Source organism: Sciurus vulgaris (genome assembly GCF_902686455.1).
Source record: "Sciurus vulgaris genome assembly, chromosome: 11".
NCBI classification, from domain to species: Eukaryota; Metazoa; Chordata; class Mammalia; order Rodentia; family Sciuridae; genus Sciurus; species Sciurus vulgaris.
Window position 1 is genome coordinate 9,009,637 of NC_136472.1, and position 13,213 is coordinate 9,022,849.

The 13,213-nt window shown below is 58.4% G+C and overlaps 1 protein-coding gene across 1 annotated transcript in view; it reads left to right on the top strand.

Annotated features, from left to right (window-relative positions):
• The window catches only part of NRXN2 (neurexin 2), a 101,285-nt gene that overhangs the window by 16,446 nt on the left and 71,626 nt on the right, over positions 1-13,213 (top strand). The window contains 4 exon segments of the mRNA XM_079104058.1: positions 3,954-3,971; positions 8,491-8,520; positions 10,643-10,665; positions 10,667-10,715. Of these exon segments, the coding sequence (XP_078960184.1) occupies positions 3,954-3,971; positions 8,491-8,520; positions 10,643-10,665; positions 10,667-10,715 (120 nt within the window).

The following is a 13,213-nucleotide window of genomic DNA, read 5'->3' on the forward strand; positions in this document are numbered from 1 at the left end:
TCAAGGAAGGCTTCGTGGGGGAGGTGGGACTTGGCTGGACCTTGAAGGATGACCGTGTGAGAGTTATCCTGGTGGAAAGGACAGAGACCAGCTTTCCTGACGGTCGTGTTGCCTAAACCTGGCGTGTAGGGGATATGAATTGAGTGGTGTGTAGGAGACCAGGTTGGTTGGGAGATAAAATCAGAACTGTAGGTTAGTTAGAAGCTTCTAGCAATCTTGACTTCCAAAACGTAGCCCACTGGAAGTTTTAAAGCCAGGCAGATTTGGGTTCAAATTTTGACTCTGCTCCTCACCAGCAGTGTGACCTTGGATAAGTTACGTCTACCTTTTCTTTTTTTTTTTTTTTTCATTTTCCTTTGGTACCAGGGATTGGACTCAGGGGCGCTTAACCACTGAACCACATCCCCAGCCCTATTTTGTATTTTATTTAGAGAAGGGTCTCACTGAGTTGCTTAGTGCCTTGCTTTTGCTGAGGCTGGCCTTGAACTTGCGATCCTCCTACCTCAGCCTCCCAAGTAGCTGGGATTATAGACATGCACCACCACGCCTGACTTGCTTCTACTTTTGGAGGTGTGGTTTTCTCATCTCAGAGAAACCTCTAGTAATATGCATTTTTGTGAGGTGGGTAGAGGAAGCAGTACCTGCCAAGAGCCAGGCACACTTCAGGACTCAGCACACACGAAGTCTTATTTTATTATTCACTCAACAAACAGAAATGTCTTTTTCTGAGCCAGGAACTGTGCAAGCAGCTGGAGATAGAGAGATGAAACAGACATTGTCCTGTGGGTATTTTCACAGTCCAGTCAGGAAGCAGACCCGAAACACAATTGCAATATAGCCTCGATAAGTGCAACAATAATAGAATGTGCACGTCTAGAGCTGGCACAGACTAGGGTGACTGGCTGCTCTCCTGTGTTCCGAACACACAGATGCGTGTTGATTCAAGGAAGAGTCGACTTTCTCAGGCAGCTGTGGGAGGGAAGAGCGTTTCAAGCCCAGGAAACAGAACGTGCAGAAACATGCATATTAGGCAGGCATGGTGGCACTGGCCTGGAGATCCAGCTACTCGGGAGGCTGAAGCAGGAGGATTGTGGGTTTGAGGCCAGTGTGGGCAACTCAGTGAGACCCTCATAGAAAGCAAGAAAGCCTGTGCCTATGAGGGAAGTGGGGAGAGGTGGGGTGTGGCTGGAGCCTGGGTTGGTGCAGGAAAGGCCCAGTCGGACTTTGAAAGGTCTTCCTGCCAAGGTTGGACCTTATCTGGTGAAGTCCAATGAGATGCTAGTCGTGAAGAGTTTTTAGCAGGGTTGCGATATGGTGGGGCTGCTTTGGAGGAGCAGAGTATGAACTGCAGGATGAAAGCCTCTTCTCAGAGGCTCGTAATGTTCCCAGGAGAGGAACAGCTGGGGAGCCGACCGGGGGCCATGCCAGGGCTGCAGGGTTTCAGAAGGCGGAACCCGTAAGTCCTGGTGATCCGTCTGGAAAAAGAGCAGGGCTGCTTCCTGGGCGCTCACGGGATCAGGGCATGCAGGCGGGAGGAGAGGGCCTGGGGAAGGTTCTCGGGGAGAGCCAATCCGAAGCACAGGGGTTTGACCCAGAGCCACGGTCAAGTTGAAGTGTGTGTATTGATCACTGCAGGAGTTGGTAAGATGTGTCTGGTCTCTGTGCTGAGAGAGCTGGGTGGGGACAGGAAGGGGGACCAACCAGGAAAAGGCTGTTGCAGACAACCAGGCAAGAGGGGTGGACAGTCGCCGCGGGGTGTACCTTCTCTTCTGCAGGGAGGAGACAGATGAGTCGCTGAGTGCGAGGCTGTTACGGAAAGTCCCACATGAGGGTCGCTGGGTGCCTGGCACATGGTTAAATGGTGTCTCTGAAGCCTGGGAGCTCAAGAAGTGTTGACTGGCAGCAGGATGAAGCCCAGGGACATGCATGCGTGGTTTCGGGCTGGGGATCTTGCACGTGGCCTCAGTGGTAGTTAGAGGCCACAGAACTGTGCAGGCAACCGCAGGCAGGCAGGTGGGGATGGACCGTCGCTCAAAGAAGAGACTGGGGCTGCAAACGCAGATGTGGGAGTCCCTCAGCCACCAAAGTTAGCTGTCACCAAGGAGAGTTGGGGGGGGAAGCAGGAGAGTGAGGCAGGGGACAGAGCCTGGCACAGGAGCCGGCAGGGAGCAACGAGCAGCCTAGAAGAGAGGGTCTCTTGGTGCTTCTCTTGAAGGCAGGAGAAACCAGGCTTCCTAAGATAGCGTGTCGTGTTTCTGGCAGGTGGAAATACCTTTTGAAATACCTGCTGTGTTGGCTTATCTAGAGTTCCGCCTGCCTCCTTGTCCACACAGGTGCCGTGAGTTGGTTGTGCTGACCGGCCAGGGCCTTAGCAGCTGGGACAGAAGAATTCTCAAGACCTCCCTTAACCAGCCAGCTCTCCCCATAAATGTGTATGACTGTTTAAGAAAATCATTGTATTCATAGCATTCGGGGCTGTAGATGTTAGGCTAAGAAGCTCTTTGTTGTATAGAAATGTGTTTGTAGCACGTGGAGGCTGTGTGTGGAGGCTGTGTGTGGAGGCTGTGTGAAATGGGCGAGAGACAGGGAGAGACCCTGGATAGGAAGGGAGTGGTGCTCCTCGCAGGGTGGGTTGCAGGCACTGAGGGAGTGTGGGGTGCTGGGTGGGTGCAGCCCCTGCTCTGCAGTAGATTGCTGTCCAGGGGTTGATACTGGCATTCGGCTTCGTGTGCATGCATGTGTCTGCGTGCACGCGTGTGCGTTACAGGTGTGGGTACAAGGAATGATAAACAACACTGTTTGTCCCCCTCAGATGGAATGAGCAAATAGCACGTGGAGGGAATGTGTGTGCGCGTGCATGCGTGTGCACCAACTCTGGTTTCCGGGTGCCCAAGGCCTGCTTCCTGATGGGTTCTGCTGTTTCTCTCCTCTGCCTGTGGCTTCCTCTGGGGGCTCCCAGTAGCTGGCAGGCAGCAATGTTAGGAGCTGGGGTGCCTGGGTCCCCGTTGGAAGCAGGCCGGCGCTGTCGGTTTGAGGAGTTGCTCCCACCCCCACCTTCTCTCTTTACCTGTCTGATGCACCCTCAGGCCAGGCTGGGGTCAGTCCCCCATAGGCGGGGGTGGGGTGGGGGGGGGGGGGGTGCGTGGGCGGGTCCCAGTACGCCCAGTGTGGCCCATGCGGCCTGGGTCTGCCTCCTGCTATTGAGAAGGCGTTCATCTGAACCGGGGAACCTGAGCCAGCCAGGGGGTCCCAGAACTGCAGCCCGCCCTCGATCTTTTCAGGAGGGGGAGGAGCGGCACGGAGTGGCCAGTGGCAGGTGGACATCACAGGCACTTTGGGGCAGAGCTGTTTCCTGACCGCGTACTGCGCGTTTCTCCCCTGGGTGGTGGTGGGGGGGTTGGATCCCAGTGTGAAAAGCCTTCAGGTGTGAGTAGCGTGAGAGCTGAATGTGTCACTGAATCGCTAAGTGCTATGTGTGTCAGTGTGTCACCGAGCGTGAGTGTGTCTCGGGCAAACCCAGCGAGACAGTTACTGGTGTGAGCGTGTCCCCATCTGTCTTTGAGACGCAGTGGAGTGTGGGGAGGAGCCTGCCTCGGGAAGGAGCGTGGCTGCTGCTGCTGCTCGGCCTCCCCCTCTCCAAGTGACCTTGAGTGGCCGCTGCCCGGTCTGGCCTGGGTTTCCGAGGGCAGCATGAGGGTTGGGTGCGAGGCGCGTGGAGGGGCTCCTGGCCTCCTGGACGGGCTGGCTCTGTGGGAGAGAGGCTCAGAGGACAGCTCTGCCGTTCCCTGAGATTCAGGCCTTCCAGGTTGGGTGACCTGTGTCAGGGCCTGGGTGGGCTCAGGCCCTGGGAGCCCAGGCCGTCCTCGGAGCCCACTGGTGTGTGGCCTGCTTGCTAACAGCCCTGCTTCTCCTTCTCTCCCTGCCTCCCCTTCTCTGAACCTGGCTGGCTGCAGAGGAGCACCCCATGGAAGGTGAGTGAGGCTTCTCGGTCACTGGGGTAGCACATCTGTCACCATGGGGCCCATGCGAAGGCGTGTCATCGGCCACTCAAGGGCTCCCTTCCGCGCCTGTGTGCGGGGCCCCTTGGAGGAAGGCTGTCTGGGCCCACTTCTGCCCGGTGCCTCTTTGTTGCTGGTGTGGGGCTGCCAGGTAGCCGCAGGCCCTCCCCTTGCCCACGTCACCTCATCCTGACCACTGGTCTTTCTTCTTCCTTGCAGGACAGGGAAGGGGATCTTTGGGAAGAGCTGGGGCTGTGGGTGGAGGGCTGTGGCTGATCGGATCAGACGTGCCCTGCCCTGCTAAGGAAGCCTGGGAAGGCCCTGCCTTGGGGGTGGGGTGACGAGTGGCCTCTGCCCCAGGAGGCTGTGCATGGGAGACTCCACCCTCCACTCCACAGCCCCAGGCCAGAGACTGCAGGCTGGGTGGGGACCTGTCACTGGGCAGGCACGTTGGGGGCTGCTCCTCTGCTCTGATAAACCCCGATGGCCATGGAGAGGCGAAGACAGGTGGCCTCTTCGTTCTGCCCCGTCCAGGCAGGGCAAGGGTGGGCCTCCTTTCCGCCTTCTGTGCTGGTGGTCTTTCTCTGCTTTCTGTCTTGAGCTTCCTCCAGGGTCCCGTCCCTGCCTCTTCCTGAGTGTCTTGCCGCAGCTCGCTCTGGGTCTCTTTCTCTCCGTCCTTCCAGCTTTGGTGTCCCTCTTTCTTTTCCTCTTCGGGGTGGACTCAGATCAGGGAGCAGGAAGCCTGTGTTCAGTGGTCCGGGCTTGAAGGCTGGGCTGCAACGGGGTCCTGTGGCCCCTGGGAAGGCAGCGGTGGGTGCGAGCCTGGACCACCTCCCAGCCCCCACCCTGCTCCACAGTCTCTCCTGTCCCGGGAAGGCAGGAGTGGGCGACATGCCATGATCGCTGGGCCTGGGTCCGGGAGGAGCAGGGAGATGCAGGTTCCTGGGAAGGAAGGCGGGAGGGCTCTCGGCCTGGCGTGAGTGGAGTCCATTTTCCTGTGGTGTCCATGGTTTGGCTTGTCTCTCCTGGTGTCTCGTCTTCTTGGGGTCCGTAGGTCCTCTGGTCCCAGCAGCAGGCACTGTGTGTGCATACTCATACAACTCTGGGGCCTCGGCACGTCTGCGGACATGTGCCTGGGCACAGTTTTGTGTCCTCGTGTGAGCATGTTGCACGCCCACATGTGTGTCTTTGTGCTGTGGCTGCATCGCCATGTGCCTGCGGAGCGCCTGTGGCTTTGTGGTCCACGCGTGTTTGCATCTGTGTGTTTACTCTTGTGTGTGAGTGTGAGGGAGTCTGCGTGTCTGGGTGGACGCAGCCTTCTGAGGGCTGGAGATAAGATTTAGTGCTGATGTGACTTTTCCTTGCTCTTGATGTCATGTCTGCTCCGGAACAAAGGGAGAGATGGAGGGAGGAAGAGAGAGAAGGAAGCAGGAGGAAGGACGGAGCAGAGCCAGGGAGAGCGGGCGGGCTAAGTGAGGAGGTGGGATGAGGACTTGCCGAGTGAGGCAGAGAGGAGAGGGAGCAGGAGGGAGTGGCCGGTCCAAGAGAGGAGACAGGCAGCCGGCTGCTGAGGTGGCCTGGAGATGGGGGGCGGGGAGGGGCAGGGGCAGGAGGGAAGTTGGGCTTGGGGCGGTGGGACCGAGACCTATGGGCACCCCTAGACTTTTCTTTGGGGTGCGGCAGCCTGCTGCTTACATGTGGTATGGTGTGGGGCTGCGTGCCAGGCCGTGCAGGTGTGTGTGGGAGGCTGTGCGTGCGTGTGTGTGCACCCAGGAGTGTGGTCTCTGTGTCTCTGTGTCATATCTGTGCCTGCCCGTGTGTCCTGGTCTTGCCCCATGGCCATCTTTCTCTCGATGGCTGTCCACTCGGGAGTGTGTTGGGAGAATCAGGGTGAGACTGATCGTGGGGATGGGGTTGGGCAGGTAGGTGGAGGTTTCCCAGAGCTGGGCGGGGGGTAGGGGGTCTCTTCCGTGACACTGCACTCTGGACCCTGCAGCCCCTTCACGCTCTCGGGTCCTCAGTGCCTCTGCCTCTTCTTCATCCCTCCGTGCTGTGACACTGTGCCCGGAGGCCTCTCTTCCTTCAGGGGCCAGACATCCTGCTCCGCAGCCCCTCCAAGCCTCCTGTCTGCTCCTAGCCCCTTGCAGCAGAGAGAGGAGGCCCAGAAGCAGCCAGATAGAGTGCCCTAGGAAGAGACCCCGGGCGATGCCATCCATCACTGCTGCCTCTTCTCCCGCGGTGGGGGAGGGCTGATGCTACAGGTGGACGTGGGCAGGAGAATACCTGGGCAGGGCCAGGGTCCAGCAGGAGGGAGCAGACACAGACCTGGGTAGGGGGAGTCAGACTTTGGGGAGGGGACCCTCGGGCTAGCTGGGGCTGAGCCAGGGGTAGATGGGAAGGGAACCAACCTCCCCTCACCAAGATGGCTGGCTCTGTCACGCCTGAGGGAGCCAGCCGAGCAGCTGGTTGCCGTGGTGACAGAGGGAGAGTGCCGCATGCTAATGAGGCTGGTGAGGAGCTGGGCAGTGGAAGGGTCTTGGAGGGGAGAGACCCTGTCCCCCACAGCAGTGGGCAGGCAGGCCTACAGGGGACAGAGTGGGTTTCCAGCGCCCCTGGCCCCTGGATAGGGTTGGGCAGAAGCCTGGAGTCCCAGGAGTTGGGTGCCAGGGGTGAGGCTGCTGCTGACAGCTGGATTTAGGGGGTTTGGACGCAGGTGCTGGTACTTCTTGGGGACAGAGTCAGTGGCAGGGGCCTTCAGAACAAGGGATAAGACAGTCCAAATACTGGGGTCCCCACCTGTGCTATGGATGTAGCCTGTGTCTGCCCTGCCAAGAGCCGCTCTGTCCTTGGCACCCCAGCAGTGGTGCTCCTCCCCCAGCTGGCTTCACACCCAGAGAGAGGATGAGTGGACCACCCCCGGGAAGTGGGGGGAAGCCAGTGACCATCCAGGGGCTGGGCTTTGATCCTGCTCTGCCCCTCTTGGCCTGGCTGCGTTTCCTCCTGGACCCCCGGATACTGGTCCTCAACTCTGCCCCAGCAACTCCTGTGGCCCTGTAGCCTGATGCTCCCATCCTGGCCCCCGTTTTCTAAGGCCTGCATCTCTTTGCCATAGCAGCTGGGGTGGCTTCCTGAGGTGACAGTGGTGCTGCAGGCTGTCCCTTCTCCCACTCTCTTGACCAGACCCCACAGCTGGGAGTCAGGGTTGGGAAGGGACTGAGGTTTGGTGGGCTGGCTGGTCATCTTGGGGAGCCCTGGGGTCTCAACTCAGCCATGGGGCCTGGTTCCAACAGCCTGTCTAGGGTCTGGGGTCCTGATCCAGCAGGCTGGTTCTCTCCCACTCTGCCTGAGGAGGGGGTCCCTCAGGTTGGGGCTGGCAGGACTCTTCCAAGGGACTGAGGTAATCCTGGGTGAAAATCCTAGTTGATCTTGATCTTCAGTAGATTTTCAAAATTCAGCTTTTGGATTATCTCAGAGAGGTCCTGGCCAGAGCCGGGGGATCCGTGGCTAATTTAGGAATGAGGTACTTTGACCTCTCAGAGCTGGGCCTCCTGCCCAGGGGCTTGGTGTCCTCTTTGGACCTTGCCAGACCTTCCTGTGGAAGAATCCACGCCTCCCGTCTTTGCTCCAGGGTTTCCCCAGACTCCTCCTCCTCCTCCTCCTCCTCCTCCTCCTCCTCCTCCTCCTCGCTTCCTCTCTAGCCGTGGCCTCTGAGAGCCACTTTCCTCTTAGAAGCCAGGCATGGGGGATCCCTGTTCCCCAAACAGTGGTCATCGGGAGAGCAAGTGGGAGGGTTAGCCCTGGCGACCTGTCTCTGCAGACCCCGCTTGGGTGGGGGGCTCCTTCGAGGCCCAGGTTCCTCCCCTGCACCCCCTCTGCCCCTCCTCTGCCAAGGTCACAGGGGTCAGGGGGATGGGTGCATGGGCGGGTGGAGGCCCCGTGTCGGCTCGACCCCACGCTAACAGGACACTCTCTCTCTCTCCAGGTGGCTTTGGTTTTTGTGTCGTGTTTTATTTTCTCCTCCATCTGAATCGTTTTTCTCGTTGACCGTTTTTTTTTCTCTCCGCCTCCCGGAAGAAAAAAAAAAGAAAAAAAGAAAAAGGAAACAGCAGTCCGCCCAGCCTCGTGCTTGTCCTCCTTTTCCTTTTTTTTTCCGGCAAGAAGAAAAAAAGAAACCAAAATCCCCCCCAGCGACCCCTGCCGCTCCTCCTCCGGCCCACCCTGTCACCCTCGCTGACGGCCCTGTCTCTCTCTCTTCCCCTCCACCCTGCACCCTCTGTCTTGCATCGGGCCCGTCCCTCAGCTCCCGGGCTGGGGGCTCTCCCCCGATGTCTGTCACAAGTTAAAAAGGGTCTTTAAATTGTGGCAGCAAAGCTTCTTTCCTCCCTTCTCTCTGGCTGATTTTGATGACGCGTGTTTTCTTTGTCTCTTTCCCCTTTCCTTTCTTTGTTTCTTCTTTTCCCCTTCCTTTCTTTCTCTCCTCCCCCTTTCCAAGGTCCGGCTCACCTGACGTTAAACAGCGAAGGTATGGTCTGAAGTTTTGGTTTGCTTTGGATTGGATTGGATGGCCCCCAAGCTGCGCCTGGATTTTTCTGGCCTCCCCTCCCGCCCTCCTCCACCTGTCCTGCCTCCTCCCTTCCTTTCCTCCCCTCCTCCTCTGCCATTTCTCTGTGTTACTGGGGGTGCGGGTGGGGGCGGGGCCGACCCGGCTGTGCGCTGCCCTCTCCCCTGCCATTCGCTCCATCGCCCTCATCTCACTTGGTTTCTGACATCAAGAGATGTTTGAACTCCTGCCGCGTCTCCAGTCACCCTTGGTTTCCCTGGTAGTGTATCTCGCTCGTTTTCTTTCTCATGGTGGTGTTTTTATTTTCTTCCACTCATTTTGATCATCCTTTCTTTTCTGTGAACCCAAGTAAACAGAGAAGGGTCTGGGCTGCAGACAGAGAGCAGCCACGTCCCCACCTTCCCCTTCCCCCGGGGCTGTGGGAGGCCCACCGTCTCCAGAATGGGGAGGAAGTAGGGGGCTGGAGGCCGAGGACCCCCTCTTCCATAGCGTCTCACTGTCCACCTTCACCCTCTTGCCTTTTAAATGGCTCTTGACCCCATTGGACAGATGGGAGCCTGGAGGACCAGAGATGAAGTGACTTGCTAGTGATTGCACAGTCCCAGCTGGTAGTGCGTTGGGACTGGACATTTAACCTGAGCCTCCCTTCAGCTGAGTCCCTGCCACCTTTCAAAGCCCTGGTGTCAAGAAAACCTGGGGACCGAACCCAGGAATCCTGACTGATGCCCTCCAGCTCTGGCCTCCTCTGTCCTCCCTGTAATTGATTCTTTAAGAGCAAAGGAATTGGACCTTCCAGGTGCTTAGGCATTGCTGTACCTGCCCTCTTTTGAGGTCATCCTACACAGGGACAGGGTGGAGTTCTTAACTGTGGGCAGGGGGACCCTGGGACCACAACTGGACTGCAGGGAGAGACTTACATAGATCTAAGGTCGGGGAGGGGTTTAGGTCTGGGTGGGCAGGGGCCTGGGCTTCTTGCAGGGATTTGACACTATGGCAAGAAGCGAGGGGAAAGAGGGAGTCCCAGGTGGGGGCAGGGGGATGCCCCGGCTGGCTCACGCACATCCTTCTTGCCGCTCAGTCCTAGATTCTGGGGTGCTGGCTGCAGTTCCCCTGGTCATTCCAGAAGGCCCTCCCCTCCTCCAGCAAGTTCCGCAGTTGAGTTCTGGGGACTTGGGGTTGGAGTCAGAGTCACAGCCCAGATCGGAGCTGTTCCTCTCTGTCCCTGGGCCCCCTCATCCTGAAGCCGTCCTGTGGGTCCGGCAGTCGAGAGGGTGCCTGGGAGCCGGGCACTGAGCTCCTGAGTGAGCGCTCTGGCCGATCCCGGGCCCAGACATGGCAACTGTGCCTTCGGGCCCTTTAGAGCAGAGGCCCCGTGGTGGGAAAGAGGGTGGTGGGGAGTGGGAACTGGCTCCCGAGGGAGCCTGCACACCTCCCTGGTGAGCTCTGCCCAGCCAGGCCCTCCCTTGGGCACTGCCCTTCTCTGGGCACAATGCAGGGAGGATGAGTCAACAGGAACCATGGGAAGCCCCCCCCCCCCCGGGTTTAACTGACGTCATTCCCTGCACTCGGAGGGGACTCAAGCTAGTGTAGGTGGCCAGCGAGAGGGTGGACACAGACGAAGAGGAGTCTGGTGTGTACTGGGGAGGCTTTTGGAGCAGGGCTGTCTGTGTCTGGAGAGGAGGAGTGTGAACTCTACCCAGCAGAGGGATGTGAACAGAGATGCCCCGTGGGGAGGCACAGTGGCAGGACAAGCGGGAGGTGGGAGTCAGAGCTCAGGGCCGGTGGGGGTCAGGGTTGGCCTGTGTGCTCCTTCCTCTGCTTCTCTGCCCAGACTCCCCTCCCCGGGCAAAGACTAGAAGTTGGTGTTTGTGAGTCTAATAGGGTCTATGGGGACGGTGGTCCTTGGTTTGTCATTTGGCTCCTTCCTAAGAGGTCCTTAGAAGTGAGTCCCCAGAGAAGCCCCCATCACCAGTGCCCTGCAAGCCAGCACCTTTGCCCTGGAGAGGGCCCTGCGTCACTCAGGACTGGGGTGGGCCTGGCTGGAGAGCCCTCTGTGCCTGACCCCCCAATTCTGCTTCTCCAGTAGGGTCCTTACTGTTCTCCGAGGGGGGGGGCCGGGAGAGGAGGAGCCGGCGATGTGCACCAGCCTACGAAAGGTCAGTGATCCCACGGTCCCAGAGAGCCCAGCCCTTACCCACTGCAGACTAGCTGCCCTTCTGAGAGAGCCGAATCGGCACGAGGCCTTCCCTGGGTACCTTCTACTGCAATGCCAGTCCTGAGGCCCCTGCCCGGGGGCGGAGGGCCATAACCTCCATTTCTTTCCCAAAGCCTGTTGCCCTGATGACTTTCTAGAACACAGATGTCCTTTTCTATGGGAGTCGTCAGGTCATCCCTAGAAAATATCTGTTTCTCTGGGAGCAGGGCAGCCCCTCACTGAACTATCAAATTCTGAAAACCTACCCAGGGGGATTCTGGTTGGGCTTCTGTGATCTGTGTGTATCAAACACGTGGCCTCAGAGAGCCTCCGTGACTCTTGGTGGCAGGGATCATTGCTCTCATTTTACAGATAGGGAAACTGACACTGGCCAAAGCCCCCAAGGCCAGCGCAGGGGCCCTTTTGCATCTCCGGGCTCTAAGATTTCAGCTCCTTTTTCCAAGCTGTGGCTGCCTCTCTTAGGAAAAAATCTTTCCGAAGAAATTTACAGGCCAGTTTGACAGCCCTCAAGGAACTGCGGTGGGTCCAAAGCCTGGTGCTGTCACATCCCATCTCCGTCCTCCAGTGCTCTTCTGTCTGCCTGTCCCGCTGTCCCTGCCCGCCTCCAGCTCCGTGCTGTCTCTTTCAGCCATCCACGCTGGCAGTCTCCCTCAGCTCCCCAGGCCAACCTGGACATTTCCCGAGCCTCCATTAGAGTCGGTCACACTGCCGCGTAACTGTTGCCCCACTGCACTGAGCTCCCTGAGGACTGGGGATTTTCATTTGTGTCGGATCCCCCCGACCCCGGCCCCGCATGCCCTGCACGGTTGCTGGCACAAGCGTAGGTGTGAGCCCAGCACACTGTTCTAAGTCAGTGAATGGTCTCTGGCCCCAGGGGGCTCATTGATGGTCTAACAAGTAGCTACAATATAGTGTGGTCCATGCAAAGAATATGAAGAGTGCAGACTTTGTTCAGAAGAGTTGATTTATTCAGAGAGAGAGGGAGAGACAGAGAGCGCCTGCGCACATCCGCACAAGTTTCCTCCCAGCAGAAGAGGTCATCTGTGGGCTGGTGTACAGTGGAGGAAGCTGCCCCTGTCTGCTCTTTCTGAATGCCCGCAGCAGCCTGTGCGGTAGGCTGATGATTAGCTCTTTTTTCCAGAGGAGAAAGCTGGGCTTAGAGCTCTTGTATCTTGGCCAAGGTCACAGAGCTGGTGGCGGAGCCAGCACCAGTGTCCAGGTCTTCTTTCTCACACCACACTTCCTCCCCAGGGAGCAGTACACGATGTTACTAGGCAGTAAGTGCCAGACGAGCAGAACAGACAGCTGTAGTGCTCCAGAGCGGGGAGGGCCCCGGGGCTGGAGACCTTCCCAGAGGAGGCCTTTGAGCTGGTCCTGGAAAAGAGGCAGCTGCTGTGTCCCTCCCTTTCATGGCGCTCGGAAACCCAGGATCATAACAGCTAGTCTCTGGCCTTACTCAGATACACTGGGGACACTTGTGGGACCGCAGACTCCTCGGCTGGCCGGGGAGGTAGCCGAGTATCAGTATTACAGCCTTTCGGCTCCGGGAGCTCGGGAGCTCAAGAGCTCGGGAGCTCTAACTGTTCACGCGCTGCTGGGAGTTGTAGTTCCCCGCCCTGTGGTGCTGGAGATGGGGCAGAGCGCCCCCTGGTGCTTCAAGGGCTCCCGTATCCCAGATCTGGTTGGTGCTCTGCAGTGCATTCTTAGCCACCCTACATCCTGACCGAGGAGTGTCACCCCACCGTTCCTTGAGGTCCTGCCCCTTGGGCTCCCCAAGGTTCTCTCTCCTCTCTGCCCTCTGGTTTTCTCTGCTGCAGTTTCTTACCTCTCTCTGTCCCTCCCTCCCCAGGCTCCCAGGTTCCCCTTGGCCACTCTGGGTCTCTTCCCATCTCTGGGCCTGCCAGTTCTCTGGTGGCTCTGGGGACTGGAGCCTATAGTAGGCAAAAGCTGCAGTGTTACTGGCTCTGCCTTCTCTCCCAGAAGGCCTGGGACCGAGCTGAGGAGTCGAGGAATGGCCTCATTTCTCCGCTTTGCCTTGGCAGCCCTGGTCCAGCCCCAGACCCGCCTCTCTCCTTTTTTCGGCTTCTTTTGTTCTGTCCCAATCACTTTTTCCCGTGGCTGCCCTGTTCTTTCTTTTCCTTCGGTCTGACTTGCTCCGCAGTGGTATTTTCTTTGACCGCGGTGAAGGTGAGGGAGTGGGAGAGGAGGCCAGGCCTCTGGGCGGGCCTAACCAGTAGTGTGGCAAACCCAAGGTCAAACACATTCCCTTTTCTGGTCCTTGAGCCCCCTGGCTCTGCCAGTATCTGAGCAGCAGGCCTGGTTACTATGGAAACAGTAAGGTCCCAGAAAGCCTTGGCTTTCATTCCCTGGAGGTCCCTGTCCCCTCTCCTTGTTGGCCCTCTTCCCGTCTCCCTGCCTGTCCCCAGGGCCTGTCCTTTT